Below are 20779 nucleotides of genomic sequence, written 5' to 3'. Positions count from 1 at the left end.
TCATCCAAACTATGGTTTTGTATATTCTTGAGCATTTATTACTTAATTTTATATCTATGCAATCAAAAGCTTAAATGTGCCTTTATTTGCATATCCAAAGATATATGATGTTGCCAACTTGCTCAATGTACCTTTTTCCCGCGGTGGCATGCGTTCTACATTGATTGCATTGGCTTGGACTTACATTCTGCTCAATGTTTATAGAATGATTTATGTTAATTCTTGCATCAGCTATGCCATTTTGAAGCCACATGCATATCCAACACTTAAAATTATGGTAGAATCAAAATTCATTAACTCTAAGAAAGTGAGTTGTTCTGGTGCTCACTTGCAGGCCGATGCCGAGGCCCAACGTGATGTATGAAACTGGGCCATCCGCGGGCTTGAGGCAAGCCGTGTTTAAAGAAAACCATAAAAGCAAAAAATGATTGGTTTTCTAGTGCCAAATGCTATTCGGCGCCTTCAGCGCCCTTTTCTTCAGATCCCGCAAACGGGCGCACACCCCTCTCCACCGCGATGGGCCGTCCCGTTTCAAGTTTTTTCCTGTTTCAAAACTGCAAAAACACGAGATGAGTTGTAATTTGAACCCGCGACATCTGAGGGCAATGTAAGACGCGATAACCATCTTGCTGCGATTTGGTACATGTTTCCCCCTCTCTTTTTCCTTTGATTCTTTTTCTTTTCTTTCCTTTTTTCTTCGTCACCTTTTTTATTTTTACAAATTAGCGATTTTGTTTCTAAAAAATAGATAAACTTTTTCCCAACACCCATGAACTTTTGCCAAATTTATGACCTTTTTCAAAATCGATGAACATTTTTTGAATTCGTGATTCTTTTTGAAAAAATGATAAACCTTTTTCAGATTCATGAACTTTTTTGAAAAATTGATAAAACTTTTTCAAATTGGCAAACCTTTTCAAATTCGTGATTTTTTTTCAAAATTGATGAAGTTTTTTTTTCAAATTGATGAAAATTTTCAAGTTCATGAACTTTCTCCAAAATTGATGATTTATTTTTGAATTTGTGAACTATTTTTTTCAAAATTGAGAAATTTTTAAAAAAATTGATGATCTTTTTTAAAAAATTGGCAAACTTTTATAAAATTCGATGAACTTTTGTAATTTGTGAACTCTTTTTCAAAATCGTTGAACTTATGAAAATTTGATGAATTTGTGTCAAAATCGATGGACTTTTCTATTTTATGATTTTTAAAATTGATTAACCCCTTTTCAAATTTATGAACTTTTTCAAAATCGATGAACCTTTTTTCTAAATCGATGAGCTTTCGGAAAGTTCCAAACTTTTTCAAAACCGATAATTTTTTTTTTCAGTTTGTATGAACCTTTTTAAATATGTGAACTTTCTTCAAGTTCGCGTTTTATTTTCTTTTAATTCTTTTTCACTTTTATCATAATATAATACGCATAGTATGCTGGGTATATATATATCCTAGTACATGTTAATGTCATACTAAAAAAGGGTCATATACGGTTTTTGCCCTCCAAAGTGACAATAGAATGAGTTGGGGTAGTGGTTGTTGTCTTGGTTACGGAGGTTACGAGCCGATTAACTTTTTTCTCCTCATCAGGTTTGTTGGGCCGGCCCTCTATGCGTTCTGCACAGGCGCGAGTAGCAGTAACCGGCGCAGAGGGCGCTGACGAGGAGGTCTCGTTTCTACTTTTATTTCTAATTTGCTATGAGGGAGAAACTAACTAAAGAGTGCTTGTTCCCGACCTCCCAAGGGACACTTGAGGATGGGTTGGCGCGCTCTCAGCCGCCGTCATGTGTTAGGCTCTGGATGCTTCATTCGAATTTTTTTTCGCACGTGTTTTTGCCTTTTTAGATGGGTTTTCTCAGGTTTTTCGGCTTTTCAGTTTTCAACGGTCTTCCTTATCTTTTGGACCAAAAAAATTTAAAAAAAATTACACGAGAAAACACATTCTTTTTCCTTTTTGTGAGAGGCATGGTTTTGTTTCAACGAGAGGCATGGTTTTGCTTCCGCGAGAGGCACAGCCGTACCTCTTGAAAATGGAAAAAAAATATGATTTCTTTCTTTCACGAGAGTCACGAGGCATGGTTTTGCTTCCACGAGAGGCACAGCCGCGTCTCTTGGAAACGAAAAAAAAACATATTTTCTTTTTTTTCTTTCGCAAGAGTATAGTTTGCTTTCGCTTGAGGCATGGTTTTGCTTCCGCGAGAGGCATGGTCGTGCTCTCATAAATGGCTTCCGGAAAGAGAGAAAAACATGCTTCCGGTCCGTTTTTTTTGTGAAAAAAAAAGTTCGTCAAAACCTAACAACATGAGATCTAGTTTTGAGGATTTCTACGCGAGAAATCCAATGATGAAAACAGTTCAAGATTTGGACGCACGGTTTAAAAGGTAAACCGTTTTGAATAAACGGATCTACAAAAAAAAGGCAAACTCCCAGTCACTTGTCGCAACCTGGGGAGATGGAAGTTATGTTTGGAATGAGTACTCCTTAATTAGCGATTTCATTGCTTATGACATGGCTGCCAGACGGAAAGCGGCCTGGATAAAATTGCTATTTGACCCATAGAACAAAAGCATCGCTAGTTTGGTACTCCCTTCTTCTTGAATTATTCATTTTTTTTAGATATAGATGTATCTAACACATATATTAAAATCTAAGAAAATTAATTTAGGATGAAGGTAACACAATTTAATACCACTTTGAATAGCCACTGACGAAAGTTTTGTGGGGTCAGACGAATCGTTATATACATGGTTGGACGAACCAAAAAATCAGAAAAATATATCTCTCTTTATTTTTTTGTTAATTTATTTTAATACAATATAAACATAGACGCTCATAAATACATACACACAACACATGCATGTACATTCTATCTGCGAGACCTTGGAAAGACTAAGTCGACCCAACTTATTAATCATATTGACATTGACAAAGTTGCCACATACGTCTTTGTAGTCAATAGAAACGTCTCCTTCTACTAAAATAAGAATAAAATAAGGGAAATGCTAATAATCAACCGGCGGATCACTCGGTCGCATCCACCGCTGTTCCAATCGCCATGCGTCTTTCTTCACGCCACACTTAGTCTTATCTCCTTGGCTTAGAAGCGCTGTGTGTTCGCTGCAGTGAATTATCACCCAAGGTGTTTTTTGCAACCCATGTTGTGTTACAATGAGGTTCTGTAACAGGATCTATATTGCAAAAAAAGTTTTGAATTTTCTTTTCACAACAGGACCTCTGTTGCAAAAACATTATGTAACAGGACCACTGTTACAAAAATTTCTGCAACATGAGCTTTGTTGTAAAAATTTCCATAACATGACATCTGTTGCGAAAGTTTTCGCAACACCATCGTTGTTGCAATTGTAAGAACGCATCTGGGTCATAGATTGACACTAGATCTAACGGCTGCCGAGCCGGCGAATATTTTTAAAAAATCCGCCGGCCGACGCCTAACGTCCCCCATAAAATAAAACAAAATTAGGTAGAGATTGTGACACATTGCGTTCTTGTGCACGTTAGCAGCCGGGGCATTTTGGCCGTTCGCCCCTCCGTGGACCGCAGCGAACGAACCCCTGTCAACGATCGTGAGCCTGATCCCAAGCAGTGGAAGTGTCGAACCCTCGGCACCGACCGGCCGTGCGCCCTCCTCCTTCCGTGTCCGCGCGTCGCCTTGGCAGTCACAACACGTGAAAACCAAACCCCACACGGCAGCCGCGAGACCACGGTATCCCCCCCCCCCCCCCACCCCCCACCTGGATCGCCTGCCTTCCTCCACACACAACCCTAGCCCGCCGGCCACCAACCATGGAGATCTCAGCCGCCACGGCCACGGCCGGCTCTTCCCCGCCAGCCAAGCCGGTGCTCCTCCGCCCCCACGCCACCTCCTCCGCTACCACCACCATCAGCCGCCGCGCCTCCGCCTCCGCCTCTACCACCGTCCGCCGCCGTCGCGCGCGCACCCGCCGTTCCAAGACCATCTCCGGCGCGGGCGGCGATGACGGGGAGGGCCCTTTCGGACCCGGCTGTGGCGGGAGCGGCGGCGGCGGCGGCGGCGGGTGGAACCATGGTTTCGGGTCCGGATCTGGTCAAGGCTGGGACTCATCGGAGCCCGACGTCCCCACGCCCCGCCGATCGGCGGCGGAGGTGGCGCTCGGCGTGATCTACGAGCTCATGTGCCTCATCGCGCTCTCCAACTGCACCCAGTTTGCCGTGCGGAGGCTCGCGGGGCTTCTCGCCGCCCGCGTCGCCGCGCTGCGCTTCGTCCCCAGAGTCTGCTGAGGTGGGGATCCTCTCGGACGGTTCAGTCTCCTACTGCCCGGTCTCTCCCCTGATGTAGGATCTGCTTCCTCTACCCGAATTCTGCTTGTGTATATATGTGCGTGCCTGTGAATTTAGGGGTTGGGGGGCTAGGATCCTTGTTCCTTGCTGATTGCTTCTGGCGATCCGTGAAAACAAATTCGTCGAATTGAAATGGAAGAACATATGAACAAGACCTTCTATTTTCTTGGACTAGCACCGATTGCTTAGTACAAATTATACAGAAAGTTGTTTGGTGCAAGCAATTGATACTTGTTTGGAAAAATGTTTGTGGCTATATCTGGTCACTTGCATGGTCGAAACTGTAAACCGTGCAGCAAGTGGAAAGGTATAATGTCACGGTAATACACTTAAAAAAAGGTATAATGTAACGGTATAAACCAAGAATTATAGTGGTGCCACTGGACTGTAATGTTTTTCTTTTAAGTGGCCCAGTAGATGACTAATTTCTCCTAAATGTGTGATTTGGTACATGATTGGCAACGATTGAGAAAAAGTTTGTTCGGCTTAGCTGTAAGTTAAACTGTGCTGTATGTATAAAGAACGACTGCCTAATTTATGAATGAAATCTATGTTTAATGAATTTCAGTTGCAAAATAAGACAGTACTAGTGATTTTTAGCTGCAAAATTTGACAACTGGCAATGTTAAAAGGTTGACGAATGACAATGTTATTAGATTGATCAATGCCAATGTTTCCAATTATACAAATGACAATATACCCAATATGATGGAGCGGTATAGGGTTTCGTGAAGATGGCTCCTCCCACCTCCTCTCCTCTCCTCCCCTCCCTTCCACCTGCCCTCCACCACACACCACTCAGCCATGGAGATTTCTGATCTAGACGATCATGGAAGGTCTTCTGCATTGGGATTTTCCCCCCGGCCTTGCCGTGGCAGCTCAGGTGCGTCGTCGTTTTGGTTCTACCGTCCATTTCTCTCCTTCTGGTTCGAACAAAGAGTTCTTGGTGGTGGTGCATTTTTCATCGGCAAGCTTCCCTCTCAATGATGATTCGGTTGCTATTGCCCTCCAATGCTGTATTGGGGGCCTCCCTTCTGGTCTTAACGTGGCACATATTGATGGTAGAAGATTTCGCTTCTCAGTGGCGTCCAATAAGGTTGGGCATTTCATCTATGGTCTTAAGGACAGAGTCTGGCCGGATTTTGTATGCCACTTTAGTCTTTTCCGTCAGAACAATACTGGTATTTTGGCAAAGGATTCATCATGGCATCTTGATTCTCACATACCTGAGGTGGCTGCTCGTTCTCCTATTGCTATCAAGTCTAAATACAAGTTCTCTTCGCAGCAAGATAAGGTGTTGAAAGCTTCAAGTCTGATTTTATCTAAATTTGGCTTTCCTCCTACGGAGGGTCTGGTTTCCAGCCTTGCCGCGTCACCGGACGGCTCAACGCCGGCAGCTCTGTTGCCGGAGCAGATTATTCCGGGGCAGACAGATAGCCAGACATTTACTGCGGGCATTAACACACATTCCTTGTCTTCGGACGTCATCTTTGGGACTTTCAAATCACCCTTTACTGCGGGGAATTATGTGTTTAATGAGCCAAGGCCTAATAAATACAGATTTGTAGGTTGTCAATTTAAGGAGACTACATGGAGCAATATTCCGAATTTTATGCTCTTCCATATTCTGGACCAACGTCATTTTGGGTATTCTGATGCACATATTGCCAACATATGGTCTCTAACGTCGGTCCCTCCCTCGGTTTACATTTATGGGAGGCTTAATTTGTGCTCCTCTCGTAAGTTGTTGGGCCATTTGGCTACTGCATGCCTAGGCGAGATTTGTTCAATCTATCTTAAAAGATAGTTGCTGCTGTCCCCCACCTGCTAGCCGGGTGAGTGCTGCTCGGCCCACCTTTGAACACGATATGGGCCCTGGGCCGCCATTGTTCTCGCGGGACTGTACTATCTGTGGATCACATTCCCATCTTTTTTTCCAGTGCTCGTCCTATCTCAAATGTGAGGCATGTCTCTTATTGGGCCATACCAAGCGTACCTGCTTCAATCCTGAGGCCAAGCGCTATCTTTGGAAGCCCAAGCATGTTACGGTTTCTGATATTCATTCATCTGGAGTAATAAATCATTTTGCTAAATCATTCAAAGGAAAGGATCCTATTTCTCCTTTAATTGATATGGAATCATTACCCTGCCTACCATTTACTGGCAGCTCTGCCACGGCCAACTTGGGAAATGGGAGGCTAATTGATTTTGGTCTAGTCAAATCAGGGGCTGCACGGATTCCTTCTACTAGCAAGCAATTACCTCTTTCACCTACTTTGCGCCCCACAACTCCGCCCAAACAATCCTCGACCGTTCATTGCGGCTTGCTTGGACACGTGGCTTCATCCTGTATCCAGGGGTGGCACTCCAACAAAGAAAATTGGCTAAACAAACAGTCCATACCCCCTGTCGATACGCATTCCGCCTCGCCACGCGTGCTTTCCTCTGCGCATGCTCTGCTCCTCCCTCCCACACCAACAATGGCGAACTTCCCCGTCAACATCGTCCCCTACCTGCCGCAAGGAATGACGGTGGAGCTCGGCCCGCCTGATCGGAAGGTGCGATCAGACATGGTGGTCAGCGCGGTGCCTCCCTTGCGCCATGACTTCCTGGCCATTGCTGAGGCCAACAGGTTCATCCCACAGCATCAGAAAGAAGCGCTCAGAGATACAATCCAAGGTTTGCTCCATGAGTCTCACTTCTTCCCTACTGAAGTTGAAGATCACCCTCTAGGGATTGGTATTTTTGGATTTGATGACTCCCTAGTTAGAGACTATGTCGTCGGAACCACCTTTGAACTAGATGAGATGCAAGCGGATGAGCACACGATTATCTCTTTTGTTCCTCATGACGCTGCGCTTAACATGCGGCTCACCACTTTTGGCCTGGAGATTTGGATCTTATATGTTGGATTTCCATATGACTATCAGACCCAGCATTACATGCACAAGTCGGTGTGAAAGTGCGTTATATCGACTAGAGGGGGGGTGAATAGGCGATTTTTATGAAAGTCTTCAAAACGTGGAAGTTTTGAAGACAAACGATAGAAATAAACCTATTACCATGCAGCGGAAGGTAGACTACACTAGGCAAACCATAATCAAGTATTCAATGAAGTGAAAGCACAATGACTAATAGCAGCTAGGTAGTAAGGATCAGGTAGGAAGATATTATGAAGCCAAACAGAACACGCAGTCACTCGGTGAAGACAAAAGATAGTGCAATCATACAATGACTTCACAAGGACCAACAGTAAGTAAAGGGAAGGGAAGGATGAAACCAGTGACTCGTTGAAGATAATGATTTGTTGGACCAGTTCCAGTTGCTGTGACAACTGTACGTCTGGTTAGGGCGGCTAGGTATTTAAACCTGAGGACACACAGTCCCGGACACCCAGTCCTGAACACGCAGCTCAGGACACCCAGTCCTCACCGTATTCCCCTTGAGCTAAGGTCACACAGACCTCGCCCAATCACTCTGGTAAGTCTTCAAGGGAGACTCCCAAACCTTCACAGACTTCGTTCATCGGCTATCCACAATGTCTCTTGGATGCTCAGAACGCGACGCCTAACCGGCTGGAGGATTCACAGTCCTCAAATGTAATAAGTCTTCAGATCACACAGACAAGAAGACTTAAGTGATGCCTAACTCTCTTTGGCTCTGGGTGGTTAGGGCTTTATCCTCGCAAGGAATTCTCTCTCAAAGGCTTCGAGGTGGGTTGCTCTCAAACGACAAAAGCCGTACACTAACTCTGAGCAGCCAACCGTTTATGGTTGTAGGGGGTGGGCTATTTATAGCCACTAGGCAACCCGACCTGATTTGTCCGAAATGACCCTGGGTCACTAAGGAATTGAGACATGTTCCAACGGTCAGATTTCAAACTCACACGGCAACTTTACTTGGGCTACAAGCAAAACTGACTTGTCCGACTCTGGACAAGATTCGCTCTCATAGTCTTCACTCGAAGACATATGTTTTGGTTAAGCATCACTTCAGTCATTCTGACTGGTTCTCTTGGACCCCACTTAACAGTACGGTGATTCCTATGACTCAACAAAGAAGAAAAAAGAACTACAAAAGATCTAAGTCTTCGAGCTCCATAGGCTTCATGCGATGTCTTCTCTTGTCATAGTCTTCGACGTGAATATCTTCATATACCACCTTTGACATCAATGTCTTCATATATTTTTAGGGGTCATCTCTGGTAGGAAAACCGAATCAATGAGGGACTTCTACCTGTGTTATCCTGCAATTCTCACAAACACATTAGTCCCTCAACTAGGTTTGTCGTCAATACTCCAAAACCAACTAGGGGTGGCACTAGATGCACTTACACGGTGGATACTTTCGGGTCTCTGATTGAATGGCATAACCCCAGGGGTGACAGGCATTTTGTGCTTCTGAAGGCCAGGGTCATTCATCTTAGATTGGTCCCTAAGAGTATTGTGATGAGGCAGATTGGGGGGGGGGGGGCTAGACATTGCTGGACAGTTGTTGTCACTATGCTACGCAGTAGTGATTGGAATGCGCACTTACCTGAAGTCCCACCTGCGGGTGAAGATCCTCCTCCTGAGGATGGTGTTCCACATCCTCTGTTTGGGGAAGGGCTGACTGCTGAGCAACTGTATCAAGCCCAGCTGCACAACTGGATGGCTCAGAACGTGGCTGCTGATCAGGCAATGCATCAGGCTAATCAGGCCAATGACAATGTGGTTGTCGACCAACAGGTTCAGTTTCAGGCGCAATGGGGTGCCTGGCCAGCTCCTCCACCTCCTGCTGTGTACAACTTTCAGGCATGGCTTGCTGCTGAAGGTCTTCAGGTTTCTGATGGAATTTTACCTGAAAACAATCTACTTGATAGCCCTGCAATGGCTTGGAATGACTCCATCTCTCTGAACAGCAGCTCTGATTCCTCTGTCAGCTCTGATGGGTTTGCTCTTGTGCCTGTCAATGTTCTGCACAATCTCTGGAGGAATAATTTTGACAGTCCTGCCAATTCTGCTGTGGTTCCCATAATACAGCAACAAGATTCTCTCACCATTGATCTTGCTCTGAACAACTCTGGTCTGCACTTCACTATGTCACACCAAGGAAATTTAATGGCTTCTATGCTCTTCCACTCCTCCAGGCCGGTGAGACAGATTAATGACTTTCTGTGGACGGCCACTAAGCCAATTATGGCCACTTTTGGCCCATGGAGCTCGGGGCTGGGCTTTCGGGACTGCTTGCAAGCGCATGTTCAAGTTTGCCTCCACAATGACTCTATCCTCATCACTGCTGGGCACCAGATCACTAGGGAAAATGAAGAATGTGTCTGTGGTTCAATCCTGGTCTGTTTCTGCTGCGGCTCCGACTGATCCCCCATAGATATGATCCCGGGAAGCTCTAGCTCTCTGCTTATACCTCCATCTGCAGTGGTCGTGTCTCCTGGAGGCGCCTCCTCTCATCGTGGCAAAGTTCAGGCACCTGAATGTGAAATTTCTCTTCGTCGCAGTGCCAGATCTAATAAATATGATGGATTCCGGGTCCATGCACTAACAGACACCAAGAAGAAGCAATCAAAGGTCAAACCATGCCACACTCCTGCTGCTCCTTCCTCGGTGATCATCAGGGAGCTGGACTCTGAGACGGCCCAGGGCATTCCTCCTCCCACTCCCATTCAAGTAATCCAGCAGGTGGGTGTCCAACAATGCGCCATCCCGCTAGAAGAACTTACTGAAGCTGCTCTCTTGGAGTCCAAGGATGTCGGGTCTTTGTCCTCAGCTTAATTTGCTGCTTTATTTACTTTATGGGTCTTTTGGTTAATTGGAATGTGTTATGCTGGAACATTCGTGGGTTAAACTCTGGCGATAAACAATTAGCTCTTTCTAATGCTATCAATGCTAGTGGTTGCTCGGTCTTATGTTTGCAAGAAACTAAGAAGACTATGATCGATCATGCCTTTATCAAATCTTGCTGTCCCCGTCGCTTCGACCAATTTGCTTTTGTTCCTTCACATGGGGCTTCGGGTGGAATTGTTACTATTTGGAACAGTTCGGTTTTCTTTGGCACAGTTATTGCCTCAGAGGATTTTGCCCTGGTAATTAAATTTCAATCAACCCAGTCCTCCCAAGCATGGACACTAGTGAATATTTATGGCCCATGTCAAGGTGATCCACGTATTAATTACACTAATTGGTTGTTCTCCTTAAACATCCCGGCTAATGAAGATTGGCTCCTACTCGGAGACTTTAACTACATTCGCAGCCCTGACAATCGTAACAAGCCGGGTGGGAGCATTAATGACATGATTACGTTCAATGACTTCATACGAACACAATCTCTTGTTGAATTGCCACTCAAAGGCCGCACTTACACTTGGAGCAATATGCAACAGGATCCACTGTTGGAACAACTTGACTGGTTTTTTACATCATGTAGCTGGACTGGCTCATATCCCAACACAGTTGTTAAACCCTTAGGCAAACCAGTGTCTGATCATATACCCTGCGTGGTGTCCATTGAAACTTCTATTCCTAGAAGTAAACTTTTTTGCTTTGAACCTTTCTGGATCCAACATCCTGGATTTATGGAGATAGTTCAGTCTGCTTGGGATAAGCCCGTCCGATCGACCAATTCTGCAACCATTCTTTGTAGAAAATTTAAGCACTTGCGGTACTGCCTCAGAAGATGGAGCAAGAACATTTCCCATTTGTCCATCGCCATCTCTAACTCCAACAAAGCTCTAGCTGATCTGGACACGCTGGAAAACAAAAGGCCTTTGACAACTCCTAAGGCTAATTTTAGGATTATCTTAAAGGCCCACATCCTACGATTACTCTCCTATCAAAAGCAATATTGGAAGAAACGATGCACAATTCGGTGGGTTCATTTTGGTGATGAGAATTCCAAAAAATTTCAAGCCATGGCTTCTGAACATTACAGACGAAACAATATTGCCTCCTTAATGTTACATGACGGAACCATAGTGGATGATCACGCAAGTAAAGAATCTGTCATATATCAATCTTTTAAGGAAAGACTTGGAACTTCCTCAAAGCATGACATGAAATTTGATCTTCCCTCCATTATCAAGCGAATTGAGGGGTTAGATGCTCTCACTGTACCATTTACTAGGCAGGAGATTGACCTAGTAATCAAAGAAATGCCTGCAGATAGGGCTCCGGGTCCTGATGGGTTTAATGGTGCATTTCTAAAATCTTGTTGGCACATAATTAAGGAAGATTTCTATGCTCTATGTGATCAATTCTTTGAGGGTGGTCTCAACCTTGATAGTATCAATGATGGCTTCATCACACTCATCCCCAAAATTGCTGCGCCCCAAGGAGTTAATGACTTTAGACCGATCATCTGCTTAATTGTTGTCTTAAAGTCATCACAAAGCTTTTAGCCAACAGGTTACAAAAAATCATTCTCAAGATTATTCACCGTAACCAATACGGTTTCTTGAAAAAGAGGTCTATACAAGACTGCCTTGCTTGGGCTTTTGAGTACATATACCAATGCCAATCTTCCAAAAAGCCAATAGTTCTGCTCAAGTTGGATTTTGCAAAAGCGTTTGATACCATTGACCATGATGCTATGCTGGAAATCATGAAACACATGGGTTTCAATGAAAAATGGCTGGGGTGGATCAAAACCATTTTCTCATCTGCAAAGTCTTCTGTGCTCCTTAATGGAGTCCCGGGCAGGCAGTTTAATTGTGTTTGTGGAGTGCGCCAAGGTGATCCCCTGTCCCCCCTAATCTTTGTCCTGGCGGCAGATTTATTGCAAGCTGCAATTAATGACTCATTCCGAAGAAATGATCTTCAACTGCCCTTTCACCGACCCAACCAGTCGGAGTACCCGGTGATTCAATACGCCGATGACACGATCATGCTGCTCCCTGCGTGTCCGGACCAAGCTTCTCTTATAATCTTTGCCCTTTGCACCCTCAAACTGCCACCGAAGATTATTGAGCTGTTGGATAAAATCAGAAGACAATGCCTATGGACCAAGAAAACTGATGATGGGGATAAATGTAACTCCCTAGCTTCTTGGCAAATGGTCTGCAGACCGAAAATGTGTGGGGGCCTAGGGGTTCTGGACTTACAAACCCAAAGTGATGCTTGACTCATGAAATACCTGCACAAATTCTATAACCATTGGGATCTGTCGTGGGTTGACTTGATTTGGTCTACTTATTACAACAACAAAATCCCACACGCCTCAGACCCGTGTGGATCATTCTGGTGGAAAGATGTGCTCAAACTCACACCTATCTATAGAGGCATCTCACAAGTGATCGTTCGCAAAGGAGATACTGTGCTTATGTGGAAAGACCTTTGGTTGGATGAGGTCCTTGCAGATTCACACCCCCGTGCTTTTTCTTATGCCAAACTTGAAGATATTTCTGTCAGGGATTTTCTTGGGTGTACAAATCTCAATGAAACCTTTCACCTACCACTATCCATGCAAGCACACAATGAGCTACGTCATATCCAGGAACTCACAGCGCATGTTGGCGATGATGAGGGCGAGGACATGGACTCCTGGATTTACGAGTGGGGCACTGAGATATACACCGCCAAAGGATATTACAATTTCTACTTCCGCGAGGCCACTACACACATTACCTACAAATGGCTCTGGAGATCCTTGGCCACAATGAAAATCAAAGTATTTGGTTGGCTTCTTCTCTCTGATCGCCTCAACACTAGAAACATGCTAAAGAGAAGACACTACAACATTGGGGACAATTATGGCTGCATTCTATGCGGCAGCACTGAGGAAGAAACGGTTGAACATATGATCTTTACTTGCCACTTCAGTTCAACCTGTTGGGACACCTTGAATATTCAATGGACAACTAATGGAGATCGCCTAAACTGGATCAAGGAAGCCAAATCAAGATGGGACAACCAAATGTTTATGGAGATTTTTTCTATATGCCTCCTGGAGTTTGTGGAAAGAATGGAATAACAAACACTTTAGGAGAATTAACCCCACGATTGGCTCTTGGGCAAGGATATTCAAAGAAGACCTCTCTCTACTCATACATAGAGCTAAAGAGAAACACAAGCAGTTCCTCTCAACTTTTACCTAGACCTTTGTCGTCCCATAGTCTACTACTTAATTAGGCTACCTACATATACCCTTATTTTTATCATGGCTATGGATGTAAGGTTATGACCTTGTACAAAACTTTTTGATACTTTAATTCAATATATACAGTAGGAGCCTCTCCTACTGTTTCAGGTGTCAAAAAAATATACCCAATATGACAGATGCAGATCTTATCAATTGTTTATAGTAAGCATACTGGTCATTCACGCAAAATCGCTTGCGACGATGAGATGCACAAATACTGCACGCCAAATTTTTCTTTGGCTTAGTGACGAAGGAATCATAGCTCTCACTTAGCATACGGATGTTCAATCTGAAACGTTTGCGTTAAGTGTTTTATTTGGAGAAAAACATTGATGCTTTTATTTTTTTATTTTGATATAAGTTTGTACATTAAGAGAAAAAACACTGAGTTGATCAAACCATAGATTTTATTCAGTCAACAATGACTTTACATTCATACGATCGAGATATAATATTAAACAAAAAAACTAATTGTGGCGGAGGTGTGCTGTGTCGGCGTTGTCATCGTCCAGGACGTCATTGCTCAAGTCTTCAGGCCAATGTACAATCAATGGGCACTGCAAGGTAGCGGTCGACAACGGCGTCTCATGACGCTGAGGAGGGCGCGACGGGTGCAGGAACGTGCATGGGCGCGGCATGGTGGGTGCAGGGGCGTGCACGGGCGCGGTAGGTGCAGGCAAGTGCATGGGGATCGGAGCCGTGATGGGTGTAGCGGCGCGCGCGGGCCTAGGCGGGGGCTGTACCGCCCCGAGACCGATGTGCCAGGTGTTTTCCAGTTATTCGTTGTCTTTGCTATGTCATTCGCTTGCGTGTTGCATCTTGTCATGTCATCATGTGCATTGCATCATCATGTTTTCAAAACTTGCATTCGTCCGGGTTTCCCAGTTCTTTCCGTTGCCCGTTCTGAGCCCAGACACACTTGCACGCGCCCGCGGCATGTTTGAAATAGTATTTTTTTAAGTGGCCGGAAAATGTTCTCAGAATCGGTTGAAAGTTGGCATGCGGTGTTGTTATGTTGTAGGTAGGCCGCCTGCCAAGTTTCATCGCATTCGGAGTTCGTTTGACACCCCAACGGATAACTATAGCGGCAATATAGCCGGTCTATCGTCGGACGTTTTCGGTCTCCGGAAACCTTGCCGGGTTGCATTTTCGTCTCTCTCTTCTCAGCCCGAGACCTCTCCTACATAGCCCGCTAACCCCCACCTAGGCCCAACCAACCTCCCATCTCGACTGGTCCGTTGGATCGCGATCGGGTGCTCCGAAACGCTCCAAATATCCCCCTAACACTAAACCTGCCTATTTAAAACCACATCCCCTTCCAAATCTGGCAGCCTAGCCTCCCCTACCTCTAGCCTCCCACCTCCTCCTCAAATTCTGCACACAGCCGCTGTCCCGCCGCCACTTGTCGCGCCTCCATCAGCCAGCGCCGCCGCAGCCGCCGCCCTCCACCAACAGAAGCCCGCCACATGTCCCAACCCGCGGCCTCCACCGCCGTGGCCCGCCGGGCCCAGTTGCGGCCCGCCCAGGCCCGCGCGGCCGCCCGAATGCTGCCGTTCGTCCCTCGCGCAATCCCGCGCCTCCTCCTGCTCGACCCCGAGCTGGATCGAGGAAGCACCGCCATCGCCCCTCCGGCCGGCGAGCCGACGCCGACGAGCCCCCTGCCGGTGACCAGTAGGTCACGCCGCACCCGCCTCTACCTTCCTTCTCCTTCCTCCTGTCTCTCTCTCTGACCTGCTCTCTCCCAGCCAACATGGATAGGGCCTCCATGGAGCTCGCCGCCTCGCGCCGGCGTGCACTGCCGGACGCCGCCACCACCGAAAACGGGCACCTCGCGCCCGGATCCGTGCCTCTCCGCTCGGATCTGCTCCCTCCCACCGGACCCCTGCGTCCCCTCGTCATCCCGCCGCCGCCATGGCCTCCTGCTCGCATGGAGCAGAGGAGAAGGTCGGGCGAGCCCCTCTGATGGGCCACCTCCCACGCCCCAGCCCAGATCTGTCGGCCCGTAGGCCCAGGGTGAGTAGCCCCCCCCCCCCCCCCCCCCCCCCCCCCCCCCCCCGGTGTTTTCCTTGTTGGGCTTCTGTTCAGTTTCGGCCCGAGTGCCTGTTTTTTCCGCGACTAAATTTGCGAATTATCCTGAGAATTGCCAGTTTTGCAGAAACACCCTTGCACTTCATGCATATCCTAACTAATTAACCGTGCATCGGTTTAAAACAAACTTTATATGTAAAATGCTTAGAATTTTATGTAGATTAATAATTTCCAACTTTCATCCATGTTTAAAATGTTTAAAATGCGGTTTGTTTAAATTTGTTCAAGTGCCATGTTAAAATGCTTTAATTCATAACTAAATAACCGTAGCTCCAAACTTAACAAACTTTATATGTTAATGGGGTAGAAAAATGCCTAGTTTAACATGGTGGCTTTACTTTGCATGTTAAACAACTCTAAAATATGGTTTAGGACAGAACAGTACCAAACCTAAAATACGCACATGAGGAGTTTCCGGACTTGTTGGTTGTTGTTCCGGCCTCATTTAAACTTGTCTAGATAGGTAGTTTTCATTATGCTTCACCTCTTGCCATGTTTAACAACATTTAATATTGTTGGGTACATAAATGAGAGAGAACTAAATAAGACATGTGGTGTTCCGTCAATATGCAACTCGTTGCATATTGAGCTCCACTTAATTTGTAGTATTGTTTGTGCACTTTGCCATGCCATGCCTCATTAATCTGTACATGCATCATACTTGGTTGTGCATCATGCCATGCTTATGTGGTGGTTGTTTACCATGTTGTTTGCTTCTTTTCGGTGTTGCCTCTTCGGGTTAGTTCCGATAACATCGCGTTTGTGAGGATCCGTTCGACTACGTCTGTTTGTCTTCTTCATGGACTCATTCTTCTTCCTTGCGGGATCTCAGGCAAGATGACCATACCCTCGAAATCACTTCTATCTTTGCTTGCTAGTTGCTCGCTCTATTGCTATGCCGTGATACCTACCACTTGCTTTATCATGCCTCCCATATTGCCATGTCAAGCCTCTAACCCACCTTCCTAGCAAACCGTTGTTTGGCTATGTTACCGCTTTGCTCAGCCCCTCTTATAGCATTGCTAGTTGTAGGTGAAGATGAAGTTTGTTCCATGTTGGAACATGGATATGTTGGGATATCACAATATCTCTTATTTAATTAATGCATCTATATACTTGGTAAAGGGTGGAAGGCTCGGCCTTATGCCTGGTGTTTTGTTCCACTCTTGCCGCCCTAGTTTCCGTCATACTGGTGTTATGTTCCTTGATTTTGCGTTCCTTACACGGTTGGGTGTTATGGGACCCCTTGACAGTTCGCTTTGAATAAAACTCCTCCAGCAAGGCCCGACCTTGGTTTTACCATTTGCCTCACCACCACCTACCCTTCCCTCGGGTCGGCCAACCCGAGGGTCATCTTTATTTTAAAAACCCCCCGGGCCAGTGCTTGTCTAAGTGTTGGTCCAAACCAGGCAACCTTTGGGGCCACCTCGGGGCAACTTGAGGGCTGGTTTTACTCATAGCTTGACCTATTCGGTGTTGCCCTGAGAACGAGATATGTGCAACTCCTATCGGGATTGTCGGCACATCGGTTGGCTTTGCTGGTCTTGTTTTACCATTGTCGAAATGTCTTGTAACCGGGATTTCGAGCCTGATCGGGTCTTCCTTGGAGAAGGAATATCCTTCGTTGACCGTGAGAGTTGTGGTGGGCTAAGTTAGGACATCCCTGCAGGGTTTGAACTTTCGAAAACCGTGCCTGCGGTTATGGGCAGATGGGAATTTGTTAATGTCTGGTTGTAGAAAACTTGACACTTAACTTAATTAAAATGAATCAACCGCGTGTGTAGCCGTGATGGTCTCTTATCGGCGGAGTCCAGGAAGTGAACACGGTTCTTGTGTTATGCTTGAACGTAAGTAGTTTCAGGATCACTTCTTGATCATCTCTAGCTTCACGACCATGCGCTGCTTCTCTTCTCGCTCTCTTTTGCGTATGTTAGCCACCATATATGCTAGTGCTTGCTGCAGCTCCACCTCACTACCCTTTCCTACCCATAAGCTTAAATAGTCTTGATCTTGCGGGTGTGAGATTGCTGAGTCCTCGTGGCTCACAGATACTTCCAAACAGTTGCAGGTGCCGATGATACCAGTGCAGATGACGCAATCAAGCTCAAGTGGGAGCTCGATGAAGATCGTATTCGTTGTTTTGTTTTGTTTCCTGTTGATCAGTAGTGGAGCCCAGTTGGGACGATCGGGGATATAGCATTAGGGGTTGTCTTCTTTTATTTTGGTTCCGTAGTCGGACCTTGATTGTATTCTGGATGTTGTATGAATATTTATGTATTGTGTGAAGTGGCGATTGTAAGCCAACTCTCTATCCCTTTCTTATTCAGTACATGGGATGTGTAAAGATTACCCCTCTTGCGACAGACCTACCATGCGGCTATGCCTCTAAGTCGTGCCCCGACACGTGGGAGATATAGCCGCATTGTGGGTGTTACAAGTTGGTAATCAGAGCCATCCCTGACTTAGGAGCCCACTGCTTGATCGAATCGCTGACGTTGTTGAGTCTACAACAAAATGTTTTGAGTCTTAGGACTATATATAACGGAGAGTAGGATTCTTTTTACTCCTTAGTCCCTTCGTCGCTCTGGTGAGGCCTCCTAACGTAGAGTTTTGACTTTTCTCTCCTCGAATTTCACAAAAAAAATTAGGATCACGCGGGTAACTTGAAATTGTTCCGATGGTTTTGTGACGAGAAAATTGTTCTTGGTGCCTCCTGACATTTAGGGGTTGTGGCAGTGTCCTGGGGAGTTGAGCTCCGAGGTGTTGTCGTCACAATTTTATCGTTGCAGTTCTGGAATACCTGAGTTCGCCGACATCGAAAATCTCTTTTATGCAGTTGTTGGTGAGATAACCTCGACGCCACCCAGTACTGGGGCGGGAGTTCAGGAGTATTGCCATAACTCGTATGACGGATGCTTTTCGAAGGTTGAGGTAAATGATTTCCGAAGGTTTCTTGGTTATGTGTTGAAGGATGGATACAACTGGATGTAGGATTTGTTAGTTTTTGGTGAGATATTATGCTTCCCCTGTATCCCCGACACCTGATTGCATAACCAGAAACTTTCGGGAGTTTATAAGTGGGAATTCAAGTAGCTCCTAGGATATCTTTCCGACAGATGCATGATATGAGATTGGGGTTCGACGTCTAGTGGTCCGCCTATCCACGGTTGGTTTTACAGTGGTCTCGTTGTGTCTTAAAGAGTCCTTGGCTATGCTGACTCGGGGACGCTTCGTATGTCATGTGCACTGCCTTGTACATGATGCTGTTGTACGATCGAGCCCGTGTGGGCCCCACCATGAAAACTTCGGACGAAATCTCTATCATATGTTTGTTCCGGCTTATTCTGTAAGCCAATCCTTTGTTTTTGTTTTGGGTTGTGGTATTCGAATTGATTCAATGTCAAGTGTTGATTCCATACCTTTCCTAAGTGGTGTTCTCAGATTTCTATGTGAATACTAATCCTCCATGATAATCGAGATTGTCATGTCAATCCGTTTCAACCGGCGTGTTCCTCTTCAAGTGGATCTGATCTTTTTCAACATCCGCAAGATCAACTCAAGTCTTCTGAACGTTGTTGGTTTCATCCGTCCCAAGTTGTCTTTGTTTTTCCCCCCCTCCCCCCCCTTTTTTTTCAAGGACTTGGATTTCTTTATCAAGTATCCATCTTATGGATGTGAAGCCTCTTTACTCCTCTCTTTCAGTGTTCTTATTCGGTGATTCTCAGGAAGATTCTAATGGAGCTTCAAGTTCATCATTCTTCGTTCTTTTTCTTCTCCGGTGGATTAAATCCAAGCTTTGTCGGTCATATCTTTTCCTCGTTTCAAATGTTTTCTCATGCCGACGCACCTCTTAATCATCCACATCTTGCTATTTTTGTATTCGGAGTGCTGAAGATATCTCACAAGATTTGTGTCAACATTATCAATCCGTTCAAGATATCTCGAGGTTGTTATCTCATTCGAGCCATTTAATTCAACCGGCGCAATCTCTCTTTTAAATTGTTCAACGGTGTTTCTTTTGAGTGGTCCCTAACCCATAGGTCTTTTCCCAGGATCTTACCTGACTCTTCTATTTTCCCGGAGTTACTCTCAAATTCTTCTCCAAGTTTGACGTAAGAATGAATTTTCATCAGTTATACGTCTTTCTCCAAGATCTTTCAAATTCTTTCATCGTTGGCTCAACCTCTTTGCTTTTGATTCTCCCGGAGTGTCTAAACAATTCATGATGGTTTTTTTTCTCGTCATCATTCTCGAATTGTGAAGACCAACAAAGATTTTGTCTTAAATCTTGCTCCATTCTCTTCAAGACTCGTGGTTCTACCTTCATGCCATCCTCTCATAATTGTTTCCGTTTGTGAGAATTCTTTTCACCCATCCGAAGCAATTCAGGAGTATTTTTCCGTTTGATCCTCCGGAGCCCATCATCTCGGAATTATGCATTCCAGCTTTCACCTCTCATTCTCTAAACCTTAACGGTGCATCATTCAAGTTTTCTCTAATCAGCTCATGATCTCTTCGTTCATGTCAGGACCCCGATTCCAAGTCACATTGATCTAGCCAGTAACACCTCATATCACTTTGCGGCCTCACGCACGGTATTCCCACGGGTGTCGCGTTACCATGGCCCGGGACCGTTTGCGCCTTTTGGCTCACGTATATGATAGTGTCGCTAGCATCCATATGACAGAGAACCCGGGCCGACATGGCTAATCGTGAACCCAAAGGTTCCATCCGCATGGAGTCCGGCCGAGGTTTCCACATACGGCCCCGGACGATGTGTACAGGGTTCCGAGACACCAAACGGGCGCCCGGCATGCCCGACCACGGTGTATCTACCGCATCATAGCCCACCCCTAGGGTCAGCGCTACGCACGTCCGCCAACACATATCCTATAAACACCAGAAACTAGTTGCAACTCCTGGACAGAGGACAAGGGTGATCAAGAAGCCGAGAGGGTCCATTGGTTTCGGGCCCAATGTGTGGTAGTAACTGTTTCATGGATCACAAACACAGAACTCAGTTCCTAAGGACGGTTTCAATGAGACAACCCACCGTGTACTCCTACATGGCCTCTCACCACTACCTTTACCAAATCGTGTTTACACACTTAGCTCACACACAGTAGGACATGTTCATCACTGTTCCAATTCATCCCCGATGAATCAGACCTGACTCAACTCTAAGCAATAGCAGGCATGACAAACAAGCATGGATGAGTAGGCACA

At 45.7% G+C, this 20779-nt stretch overlaps 2 protein-coding genes across 2 annotated transcripts; both read left to right on the top strand.

The window, feature by feature from the left end:
• Positions 1-3721: 3721 nt before the first annotated feature.
• Positions 3722-4510, top strand: LOC125517228 (homeobox protein Hox-B3). Its single transcript, XM_048682414.1, has one exon. It carries the CDS (start codon positions 3803-3805, stop codon positions 4274-4276), a length of 474 nt encoding a protein of 157 aa, XP_048538371.1. The 5' UTR covers positions 3722-3802; the 3' UTR covers positions 4277-4510.
• A 10089-nt stretch (positions 4511-14599) lies between these two features.
• Positions 14600-16355, top strand: LOC125535186. The gene is made up of 3 exons (XM_048698234.1): positions 14600-15136; positions 15211-15478; positions 16297-16355. The coding sequence occupies exons 1-2, from the start codon at positions 14932-14934 to the stop codon at positions 15426-15428; spliced, it is 423 nt and encodes a 140-aa protein (XP_048554191.1). The 5' UTR covers positions 14600-14931; the 3' UTR covers positions 15429-15478; positions 16297-16355.
• The last annotated feature ends 4424 nt before the right edge of the window (positions 16356-20779 follow it).

Source organism: Triticum urartu, chromosome 1 (assembly GCF_003073215.2).
Source record: "Triticum urartu cultivar G1812 chromosome 1, Tu2.1, whole genome shotgun sequence".
Taxonomy (NCBI): Eukaryota; Viridiplantae; Streptophyta; class Magnoliopsida; order Poales; family Poaceae; genus Triticum; species Triticum urartu.
The sequence above is the reverse complement of the archived record's forward strand: the minus strand, read 5'-3'. Positions and strand labels throughout refer to the sequence as shown.